At 41.1% G+C, this 12,283-nt stretch overlaps 1 protein-coding gene across 5 annotated transcripts in view; it reads left to right on the top strand.

The window, feature by feature from the left end:
• Positions 1-12,283, top strand: part of FNIP2 (folliculin interacting protein 2) — a 132,866-nt gene that overhangs the window by 91,383 nt on the left and 29,200 nt on the right. For all 5 annotated transcript variants that reach the window (XM_047717798.1, XM_047717794.1, XM_047717797.1 and 2 more), the window contains 4 exons: positions 3,971-4,172; positions 4,488-4,576; positions 6,892-7,038; positions 7,155-7,324. In XM_047717798.1, the coding sequence (XP_047573754.1) occupies positions 3,971-4,172; positions 4,488-4,576; positions 6,892-7,038; positions 7,155-7,324 (608 nt within the window). The remainder of the gene's footprint in view (positions 1-3,970; positions 4,173-4,487; positions 4,577-6,891; positions 7,039-7,154; positions 7,325-12,283) is intronic.

The raw sequence follows: 12,283 nt of genomic DNA, 5'->3' as shown, positions 1-12,283 counted from the left end.
CTTTACATTTAATTTGTTTCTATGCCTGTAGATATTTACTTTGCAATGTTGCAATAGTTTTCAAAACTGGAGATAATAAACTGAAGAATTCTGGTTATTCCTGGATATGTTTGATTGCAATGTCCACTGTAGGCTCTTTGTGATAATTTACTGTCTTTGGGGCTTGGGTCAGAGAGTTAAATATTTGTGCACGCTCTATAGGAACAGATTCCAGTGATGGATGGGTAAGCTAGCCTCACACCATGGGTCATGCCACTACCCAAGCCCTTCCTCTCTCCCGTACCTGTGGTCACTGCTCTTTCTGCTGCTGCTGTCCCAGCTACCAGTCTGGGCTCCAGTCCTGGTCTTGCCGCCTTGGGGCCTCCTGGCACCCTGGGCTTTTCAGACACGTGGGTGTGCACCTAACTGCTCAGCCAGTTGCTCAGCGTCTGGGTTGCATGCCCTTAGGCCTGAGCCCACTGTGTACTCTGCAGCCTGGTGTCTTCACTGCTCACTCACATGCTTCATTGTCCCATCAGATTTCACTTCCAGAATACAGGCTGAAAGATAAAATTACTAAGAATCCGAGATGGTAACTGCAAAGCATTAAATCAAGCCTGGGGCCATCTGGGAACGGGGCTCTGTGTGAGTGGGGTCTCATGCCCATGAAGCTGGCACACACAGAATGTAAGTGCGGCTGATATTTTGAATTGATCACTACGCCTTGAAGATCCCTTCATTTAAAGATGTTGCAGTTGATCTCTTACTTTTGGCAGGTGTGCAGGTGGGAAAATTTTTGATGTGAGACAAAAGAAGAGCAGGTACCAGAAATATGATTGCCTCTGGCTTTGAGAGAAAATCCACAGTAATCAGAAACTTCCTAAGAGAGTTAGAGGTAAAAAGGAAGATTTCACAGTCCTGAACAGTTAGTCCCACACTGGGTACTCCTGTCTCCAGGCCCCCTGCTGTGCTGAGTGGTAAATTTTGGCTACTGGATAGGGAGTCAGTTTGGGCATTTACCAACTGGTAGGGAAGTATCGCTTATAATAGAAGAGAAACTGCAAAGATTTCATCCCTTAGTGAGGCGACCTGAAGGACCAAGGTATAAAGGAGCTTTATACTCAGAGGAACTTTTGATTTGGATTATTATATTGAACCAACCATATAAAGTTGCTGCAGGTTTGTTCTCTGACCTACAAAAATGGCAATTTCCTATGTTCCAATATAATACATAGATTCAGATGAAGTTCAAAGCTGACAAAAACAATTAGACTAAGCCTGATATCAATTATAAGTCCTGATATCATTTATAAATTCTTGAGATTACTTAAATAATCACAGTTTTTGCTTTGCTTATGATCTCGAGGTAAAAGTAATGCATGTAAATGCTTATCCGTAAGTGTCAGCAAAATGCTACTTGATTTTTTTGTAAGGAGAAAGCTTAAGTATGTAGCAGGGGTCTTTCCTTGACTTGAAGTCCTGCCAGCTGACGTGATCACTCCCAGCTATTTCTTCTGAGTGCTCCCACTGGCAGGGTGCACCTGATGGTGTGAAGACCAGAAGACCAATCAAGACACAGGGCACGGACCCTGCTCGTTTCCAACATCCAGAAACAAGCCTGGCTTAGAAGACAGAAACCCTGGGTTCTAGCTCCAACATTGTTACTGAGAAGTTTTCTATTCCTGAGGCAAGTTAATGACTCACTCTGCCTCAATTCGCAAATTTGCAGAAAGGCCTATGTACCTTACATGGTGACTTGTGGGTGAAGAGATGATGACGTATTGGGTTGCATACTCAAGTGTTTTAAAACATTCTGAAACATTCTTTCATTGTGGAATGATTTTTAAAATATAATCATAATACTCTGTGAACTGATGTATTCTGGTTTGTGAGACTATAGAATGAAGCTCAGTTGCTTTGGAATTCGATAGACAGAGATACAGCAAAGCGAGGAAGAGCTATCCACGTTGTTGTAGCTATGGAAGTTTTTCAGAAATGCAGTAGGTGGCACTCTCTGCTACATTAAGATAGAGTCAGCTATTGTTTATGAGAGATGGTGCATAAACTTGGATAGGGTTAAGTGTTTATTACAATTTCATTATTAAGGACCACATTGGCTGAAGATGAACAGACTGAAACAGTCATTTTACTTTCGAAAAAGAAGAAAAATAGATGCCAGACCAAAAAAAAAAAAAAAAAAAAGGTGTTGCAAGAAAATGTTGGCCATATATAAGCTCAGAACTTCCTATATAAAATGGAAATAAACTGGTGCAAAAAACAAAGTTATACTACAGTTACTTTGGGAAAGACGAATATTTGCCATATGGAATTTCACTGTACGAAATTAAGTAAAATTCTAAGAGAGGCTCAAGATTTTTTTTCTGATGAGCAGATAATTAAGATCTAGGAATTTTTCAGAAAAAAACAGTTGATGGTTTACTAGAGTGCACAGCATTTACAACAGCACCTGGAGATCATGTCCTGCCCATGGCATGTCTGTTAGTGAGAGCCTGTTACTGATTTATCAACCACATCTCCATCTCGGGGATCTTGCTTAAAGTTGAGAATAAAACAATAGCATGTCCTTTCTGAGCTTAGAACAAGATGTCTCTCTCCTTTCCTTCAAAAGTAAAATGGCTTTCCTGACCATAAAACATCTGATGTATGCATGTTTTCAAAGCTATGGATATGTGAAAATCACAGTAACGTTTTAGACTGTGAGTAGTAGAGCAGCAAATAAGTTTAATATCAGGAGTATGGAGGCCTTGAGTCCTGCCAAGTATAAGTAATTGTTTTTTGGTAATTTGTGGTAAAGAAAACAGAGGAAGCAGTACCCTCCCATATTCAGTGGAGATCCAAGACTAAATGGTGACAGTCGGTGAGAAAGAGAAAATTAATTGTATGCCTCCTGTGTGCCGGGCAAAGTGCTTTCATGTGCGATGTATTATGGACTTTGCTTTTGGTATCTTTGTACAAAAAAAAAAAAAAAATATTTTCACTTTTGTTATTAGTAACTATGTGGTAGTGCTGGTTTTTCAGAATAGTTCTGTAAGAGACAGGGTTAGACCGTATTTCTGAGTCTTACCCCTTAAGACAGATTGAGAACATACCCATAATTTATGGTTTCATGATTCCCTTATCATAGAAGCAGAGTCTCTCAAAAGAATCTTAAGTTTTTTTGAGACATTGACTACCCAGCCAAGAGATATGTCTTTCTGCTTGGGGGATTTCCCAGAGAGCTTAATCAATTGCATGGCTTAATCTGAGCATTTACCAGACTTACTTCATCTAATAGTTTTAATAGCCTTGGGAAAGTAAGCCTCAACTACGAGTAAATTTCCAAACATGATGCACTGGTTAAACAGAAAACCTCAGGATCATTTCCCTTCTAATGTTTCTGTCTATTGGTATCTCTCAACCAAAACAAAGGGCCTGTGTTTTGAGTGACCAGATGTATCTCCCTGCTCTCTAAATACCACCAGTCCGATGTGAAATAATCCAAGGGGAAAAGACTAAGAACTTAACAGGAGGACATTCAAAGTTACTTTTAGGTTTTATTTAAACTTCTTTTCGTGTTAGAAAATACCGTGTGGTGGGCCGCCTGGGTGGCTCAGTGGGTTAAGCCTCTGCCTTCAGCTCAGGTCATGATCTCAGGGTCCTGGGATCGAGCCCCACATCGGGCTCTCTTCTCAGCAGGGAGTCTGCTTCCCCCTCTCTCTCTGCCTGCTGCTCTGCTTACTTATGATCTCTCTCTCTGTCAAATAAATAAATTTTAAAAAAATCTTTAAAGAAAATACCATGTGGTAAGTTGATGTTTTCATTTATCATGACAGAGAATTAGAGAAGAGAATGAATTGGAAGCAGACAAACTCTTGGTTAAGACTCTGGGTGTTCTGGGTTCGCTTTCTGAATGTCATCCCCTGGCATTACAGTTTATCCTCAATGCGATTCTTGGAGGCATGGCAACTTTTCAAACTTATTTTTCCTTCAGGTCAACGGATGAGACATTCAGCCTAGCTGAAGAAACCTGCAGTTCTAATCCAGCCATAGTTCGGAGGAAGAAAATTGCCATAAGCATCATCTTTTCTCTGTGTGAGAAAGAAGAGGCACAAAGGAATTTCCAGGACTTCTTTTTTTCTCATTTTCCCTTGTTTGAATCTCACATGAATAGGTTGAAGAGTGCCATTGAAAAGGTAATAAGAATGTAGTTCTAGAGTCAAATAGAGACATGATCATGGCACTTTAAGGTGGTTAACATCTCATGGTTTATGTATCCAATCACTTTTTTAGAGAAGTTAAATTGTCTGCAACAGTAATAGACCCTTAGGCATGTTGATATCAGATACTATAATATTTTAGGAAAGGAGATCACTTCTTCGCGATGCCTGAAGTCATTACCACAGTGAATGTCTTGATTATAATATTTTTGTTAATAAATCCCAGTAGTGGACAGTTACAAAGGAATCTCTTCTCAGAGAGCAATTTGGTTTGTTTTCTCTTCCACGTAGGCCATGATCTCCTGCAGAAAGATAGCAGAATCGAGTCTGCGTGTCCAGTTCTATGTCAGCCGTCTGATGGAAGCTCTGGGAGAATTCAGGTGCGTTGGCAGCGTCTGGCAAATCCCCGAAGGTAGCTTGTAAGTGGCCGTAGCCATGGCAGCCATGGATCTGGGGATACCCAGAGACCATTACTTGGAAGAATTGTGGTGGGACTGGCAGTTAGTACTCACTTTGGTAGCTCCTTTCCCCAAGGTGGAAATCCAGACCAATTGGAGCAAAAAGTTTGGGTCACTCCCCACTGTGTAATCCACACTGCTGCCTGTCATCCAGTCCTTGATTGCTTTTAACAGGATGAATAGAGAAAACTAATATTTAGGTTCTCTTACAAGCCTGCTCATTATTTCATGTCCTCCTCACAAAAGTCCTAGAAGTAAGCACGATTAACTAGCCCCATGTTACAGATGTGGAAACATGGATTCAGGGCTGCTTATCCACAGGGTAGCTGGAGAGTGTCTATGTCAGGGATGTAGATCTTCCAGTCAGCCAGGACGATCTGTGTTTCTACTCAGTGTCCTCTCCTCAGTGTCCTGGTTTGAACCACAATTGTGTGTCTTCATTTTCAGTTTCTCATTCATGATCTTTGTACTCCAGAGACTGGTTTTCTATGGTCCTTGCTCCTAATATCTGGATAGGAAGGTGTAGTATAGGGGGTGGGGTTCTCCTTCATCGTGCTGAGCTGGGATTCTCACACCATTTCTTTGAGCCAGTTTCTCGATGGGGAGTGGAATCACACTCCAAATGGGTCATGAGCTAATGAGCCAAACTGTTATTCTGTACCTGAAGGATAAAAATATTTTTTGTAGTTCTTAGAATTTTAGAACACTTTCTTGATGCTTAAGATGAATTCTATAATGCTTCTTGGAGCAAAATCCCCAGTAGTTTTTGAACCCTGGGTTATATGTATAAAGTACTCAAATAACACATAAGTCATTATCTGGTGATTGTCAAGACCTAAGTCATATAGTTGAGAAATAGGGTGAAGTTGTGCTAGTTTAATGAAAGTATTAATTTTTCAGAGGTCAAGAATCTGAAAGTACAGAGCCAGAGAACCTCACTTGTTCATAGACCAGTCTTATTCTTACTTCAGTGATCTACCTCTCCAGAAATGGTGACAAAAGTGTTATCAATTGGAGACCTTGGTTTTAGTAAAGAAATTCCTGTTCCATGTGACTGTAACTTGTCCTTGCTACCTAACTCAGCAAAATGTTTTTTGGCCAAGGTGGAATTCTACTGTGTCTCGATTCTTTCAGGCACACAGCTAGACTCTTGATCTTAGCCAAAAGGCCGAGAAGCGATAGGCACACAGCTAAAAAACCAAATCAGAGTATGTCTCAGCTCTTTTCATTTGAAGTGGATGTATTCTCCAGTGGAGATCCTAAGCTAAGTTAGTGTGTTCTTTGGAAAAACACTTGTGCATCATGACCTCGCAATAGAACCCTTGGCACCAGGTGTTGGAAGACCTGAAGTCCTCCTGACCTTGTTGTTCAAGCTTTTATGCAAGTAACTTAATTTCTCTAGGCCTGTTTCTGAATCTGTAAAGTTATTGAGCCATATTAGTCAGTTTGGTAATAGCTTATAGTTCTAAGAATTTGATTCTGTTAGTGCTTATAAAAACTCAGCATATATTATAGTGAAGAAGAGCCACTTACATAATTTTTCCATTTGAAATGAATAGAATGCTTTGGTTTAGAGAACTAAAGCACCAAATTGGGAGTGTTGAGTTGCCTTTAGTCACATTTTTGATGTAGTACATACTCTCTTTCTTCCTTTATTTCTTTACTATAAGAAAAGCCGTCAGGACTCGTGGGTGGCTCAGTCAGTTAAGTGTCTGCCTTCGGTTAAGTCATGATTCCAGGGTCCTGGGATCAAGTCCCGCCTCAGGCTCCCTGCTCAGTGGGGAATCTGCTTCTCCCTCTGCCTGCTACTACCCCTGCTTATGTGCACTCTTTCTCTCTCTCTGTGACAAACAAATAAAATCTTTTTAAAAGAATGGTCGTAAAGTTCTGTACTAGGTATTGTGAAAATAAATTGCTTTAAAAATGAATATTTTATATCACGGGTTAGTATACCTTTTCTGTAAAGTGCCTCTGTCATTATGCAAAAGCAGCGACAGAGAATATGTAAATAGATGAGCATAGCTGCGTCCCAATAAAATGTTGTTTACAAGAAAGGTGGTGGTCAGATTTGGCTCGTGGATCACAGTTGGCTGATCCCTGACTTAGATACTGCTTGAATCCCTTAAAGGCTGCATAGATTCACATTATTGTTTTCGTCTTTATTCCTTTATGAAGAGATTATGATCACCCAAAATGATAGCTGTGACAGTTTTGTATATCCCTTTTCTCTTCTGTAGAGGAACGATCTGGAACTTGTATTCTGTTCCAAGGATAGCTGAACCAGTATGGCTTACCATGATGTCCAGCACTTTGGAAAAAACCCAGCTATGCCAGCGCTTTCTCAAGGAATTCACACTTCTGATAGAACAGATCAACAAAAACCAGTAAGTGTCAACGCTGGAGCCTTGGGTGCAGCTTCTGTGGTCAGTGTATGTACTGCACGTGACATGCTGCTTCCTGCATGGGCTCATGTGGTGGTATTTTCTTCCATTTCTCCAAGGTTTTTTGCTGCCTTACTGACTGCAGTGTTAACCTACCACCTGGCCTGGGTACCAACCGTCATGCCTGTTGATCATCCTCCCATTAAAGCCTTCTCAGAGAAACGCACCTCTCAGTCCGTGAACACGCTGGCCAAGACACATCCTTATAACCCTCTCTGGGCACAGCTGGGTTAGTACCTATTCAGAGACTTGATGGGAGGGAATGGAGAAAATGCTCCAGTTTTTTTGTGAAAATATTCACAAAAAAGGCTCTCCATCCTGGCGATGCAGGAGATGTCATTGGGTGGACAGAAAATAGAAGATTGGCCCACAGATTCTAGTTGTTTAAGTCTGTCTGTTCCTTTCCTTCCTGCTGCTGGCAGCTTTATTGTGCTCTGCCGAAGCACAGTACAGGCAAACGGTTCTCCCGGACTACAGCGGCAGCTCACCCTGGAGCAGGGTTTCTTAAGCTTGGCCTCGTTGATGTTTGGACCAGATAATTCTTTTGGGGCAGGGTTGTGGGGCGGGGGGAGGGGAGGGGGTCTGTCTTGTGCACTGTAGGATGTTTAGCACTGTTCACTAGCTTCCAGTGAAGAACCCCCTTCAGAGTTACGACCATCAAAAGTTTCTCCAGACATTGTTCTTGGGCAGCAAGACACTCCTTGGCTGAGAACCACTGCTCTCAAGGATGGACTCCTTAAGCTAGTAGCCTAATGGAGGTGGCAGATTTGTATTCAGACAATCTCAGAACATCCTGATTACTCCTTTGATAGAAATGTGTAGAAGGATGCAAGAGAGAGACAGCATAGTGTGAAGGTTAAGAGCAAGGGAGCCAGAGCCAGACTGCATAAATCAAATCCAGTCTCCATGGGCAAGTGACTTAACCTCTCTGTGCCTCAGTTTCTTCATCTATAAAATGGGATGAAATGTTTGCTGTGGAAATTAGTTCTACATAGAGTACTTTTGTTATTTATGCTGCTGGTCAGAATATTGACATAGATGGGCACCAGGAGACAGAGTTAGGGGATGGAGGGTATTTTCAAGGAAAGCATACTTAAGGAAATGTTTAAATGACATTTTCAGAAGTACAGACAAGGGAGGCGCACTCTACTAGAAAATAGCATGTTGTAATAACAATAATGAAAACTGACACTGTGAGCCAACCATTGTTCTTAGTGCTTTTTACATGTATTAATTAATCAGATTCTCATTCCAAACCTATTACTATTATCCTCACATTATAGATAATAAAGATGTCTTACTCTTGTATCCTGGATATAAGAAAGAGAAAATTTGTCTCACAGATGGGGGTAATAGTTACATGTTAACTGAATTAAAGAATTTATGGATGTTAAAAATGGATTTAACACAACCAGAAATTACTGAGCTCAGAAAAGAACTCAGAGCGTGCCTCACTCTGGGTTATACAGTTCTGGGGAGGATGGAGCATTGTTGTTCTTGTTATGGAACAACAGTCTCTTTTTTTTTTCCCCAAAGATTTTATTCATTTATTTGAGAGAGTGTAAGAGAGAGCATGAGAGGGGAAAGGGTCAGAGAGAGAAGCAGACTCCCCGCTGAGCAGGAAGCCTGATGCGGAACTTGATCCTGGGACTCCAGGATTATGACCTGAGCCAGAGGCAGTCACTTAACCACATGAGCTACCCAGGTGCCCCCTGGAACAATAGTCCTGAAAAAATGTAGTATCATTAAGTGGCAAAGGGAAGGGGGCTTGATGTTAAGGAAACATGGTGTTTCATGCTGCTGGGTCACCCATTTAAAAACAATGCTAATTAAGCAGTTTGCATTTAATTAGATAAATGTATTTATAATTAGACATGTGTCTCATTTAAATTTAACTAATGGAGAGCCATTAATTCCCTGTGTTCAGTATAACAAGGCAAAGTCCCCTTCCCATGGTCTCACAGTCGTGTAGTAGATCATGTATTATTTTTTTAAAAGATTTTATTTACTTATTGAGAGAGGGAACATGAGTGCACTCACTCATGAGTGGGGGAAGTAGGGAAAGAGGGAGAGAGAGAATCCCAAGCAGACTCCCCACTGAGCTCCAAGCCCGACACAGGACTTGATCTCACAACCCTGAGATCATGACCTGAGCTGAAATTAATAGTCAGACACTTAAGCAACTGAGCCGTAAGTCATGTATTATCGAAAGTTTCCAATCCTTCCCACCCTTAGACATTCCAGCCGGGGTTTGGCTGTTGACGAGTGTTGTGAGAGGGGCTAAGACCCTCGCACAGAGTCATGTGGTAAAGTCAAGTGTAAATGATGGTTCAGTTTCCATTATTATATAAAATTAAGAGGCTTCAGTAATTTGACAGGAGAGTCCTTCCAATTATTATTATTTCCATTAAATATCAAGTCACAATAAAAAAGAAAATATAAATTTTGGGGAATATACAATGATGTGGATGTGATTTTAATCCAGGTTCTTAAGTAATAGAAGGACTTTATCTTGAATTATTTCCAAGGCTTATCTGAGTGCTTGCCAGGACCGGTACCACTGCTATGCCCACTTCTGCCTGGCTCCCTGGCAATCCCAGGGAAGGGAGGAGAAAAGCTGGAAGCAACCAGCGCTTGGGCCCTTTCACACCCTCCCTGGCTTACTCTCCGGGAGCTCCTCCCCACCTCTGCCTCACAGGAGCCCTCTGCACATGGGCTTTCTAAAGGGATCACCAGACATTGGTGGGTTGTAGAAGCAATTTAGTGCATCAAAAAAGCATTCAAAAGGGTCAATATAGTAGAACGTATCAGAGTGACATATACTGTTTTGTAAAATGTTTCTTTCAGAGGGTGAGTGAGGCTTTGGTATAAATGCATTTCTCTCTTGGGATGGGTAGGCGTAGTTTGAAAGCCACTTTCTTTCGCCACTGTTGAAGGAGTTCCCTGCGGGTCTCTTTTATGATACTAATGACCTCAAGAATATGTGGAAATGAAAAGCAGCTTTTCTCCTCATAAAACATTTGGGATTGTTGGTTTAAATTAATGTAAGTAAAAATGTTTGAAATTTTTCATTTTCTGCTGAAGTTTAAGTTGTATTTTTCAGAATGCAGTGGAATTAGACTACAAATCAATATATATGATTTGTATGTATGATAGGGAGAAAATTCCCACCTGCTCAGGAATTAAACAACCCACTTAAATAACCCAAAAGCCAAAGTATACTTCACGAGAGAAATTAGAAGATAGTTTGAACTAAATAATAATAAAGATACAGTAAATGACCGTGTATGGGATTGGGGAAACTCTGTGAAAAGGGAACTTCGTTGCATATACACATTTATTAGAAGGTCGTCTTGGAGTAAGTGGCCCTTTAAAACTCTGTCTCAGTTTCTCCCTCCGTCTGTTTCTGCCTCCATATTCCCCACCTCTCCCACCCCCTCTCCATGTACCACCCTCTCTTTACATTGCTCGTAAATTCTCAGTTTCTCAGCTTTCTAGTTTCTATCTTTTCAAAAGGTATCCTCGATACCTTTTCTTGTCACCTCTTCACCCCCCCCTCTGTAATTGTCCCTCCTTCACTGCTTTGCATACCTCTTCTACCTCTTTCTGCTTCTCTCAGGTTCTCTGTTATTTGTACCTCTCCACTGCCCACCTCTTCTCTTTCTCCTTCTAACCCTTTTCTCTGTCTTGCCCTCCTCTTTCTGGACTTCCCTCTCTGTTCTCTGGGCCAGCTATGTCCCTTCCTCCACCTGCTCTTCTCTCCTTCTCACTCCTTCCCACTCCCTCCTGCTCCTTCCTGCTGGTGCCCTTTTGTGTCCTTCCCTTCAGGTCTCTCCTCAGGGAAGACCCAGGGCCCTTCCTGCTTCCCTGCACTCTCTGCCTTTAGCTTCTCTTTCACCTGAAGATACTCTTTTCTACCCCTTTTCCCCCACTCTGTCTTATTCTCATTTTCTCTCTTTTTAAAAGTTCAATTTTCATTTTATTTTTTTATTTCTTAAAGATTTTATTTATTGGGGTGCCTAGGTGGCTCAGTCATTAAGCATCTGCCTTCAGGTCATGATCTGAAAGTCCTGGGATGCCGCCCCATATCAGGCTCCCTGCTCAGGGGGAGAGACTACCTCTTCCTCTCCTCCTCTCCCTACTTATGTGTTCCCTCTCTTGCTGTGTCTCTCTCTGTCAAATAAATAAATGAAAATTAAAAAAATTTTTTTTTAATTTGTAAAGGAGAGAGAGAGAGAGAGAGAGCGCACAGGGCAGACAAAGGGAGAAGCAGGCTCTGTGCTGAGCAAGGAACCCAATGTAGGGACTTGATCCCAGATTCCAGGACCCTGGGATCATGATCCAAGCAGAAGGCAGATGCTTAACCAACTGAGCCATCCAAGCACCCCTTAAATTTTTATTTTAAATTGTGGTTTAAAAAAAAGCCCAGAACATAACATTTGCCATCTTAACCATTTCTAAGTTCAGTTGTATTGTTTATTCTCACTGTTGTGTAACTTCTTCATTTTGCAAAATTATACTCATGAAAACAAAGGAATCTACTTTGAAATTAGTAGCTTTGTCAGCCCAGGGACTCAAAATGTTGTCTTCTAGTTCAGGATCCTGTAAATCTTTAATATTATAGGTCTGTTATTTAAATGATGCATTATATTATGTAAGTTGACCCTAAAATAAAAACACAGTTCCCACACAACATTGCTGTCATTACTTCATATAGTTTAAATTATTATAAATTCTATTTTAATAGCTTTCTTTGTTTTCTTTTTTTCATTTATGAGTTGTAATGTTAACTGCATTGCTAAAAAATAATACTGTCATTCTTAGTGGCCTTTCTTTGTGATTCTTTTGTACCAGGTTTCAGATATGTAATAGTTATCTTTTTTATTAACATGAGACTGATTTGGCAAGCATGCCCCAGGCATTCCTGAGATGACTCTGACACCGTGCAGCAGTGAGCAGTCAGGAAAGTTTTCTCAAACAGAAATACTTGTCCTAGCATCAGATTACAGTCTGGAGCTATTCTTTTAAATTCTTGAGTTGTCAGTTGCAAAAGCCTCAAAGATAAAACTCTGCTAGCCTATAGTCTTTTTTATAGACAGGATCCTTTAAAGTCAGTTGTGTCCTGCCCTTTGCGTGTGGTCAGGAGCAGTAGCCTTACACTAGGGACCACTCTCCAGAGCTGGTAACT

The sequence above is a fragment of the Lutra lutra genome, chromosome 2, assembly GCF_902655055.1.
Source record: "Lutra lutra chromosome 2, mLutLut1.2, whole genome shotgun sequence".
Taxonomy (NCBI): Eukaryota; Metazoa; Chordata; class Mammalia; order Carnivora; family Mustelidae; genus Lutra; species Lutra lutra.
Note: the sequence above shows the minus strand (reverse complement) of the source record. Positions and strands in the feature narration are given on the sequence as shown.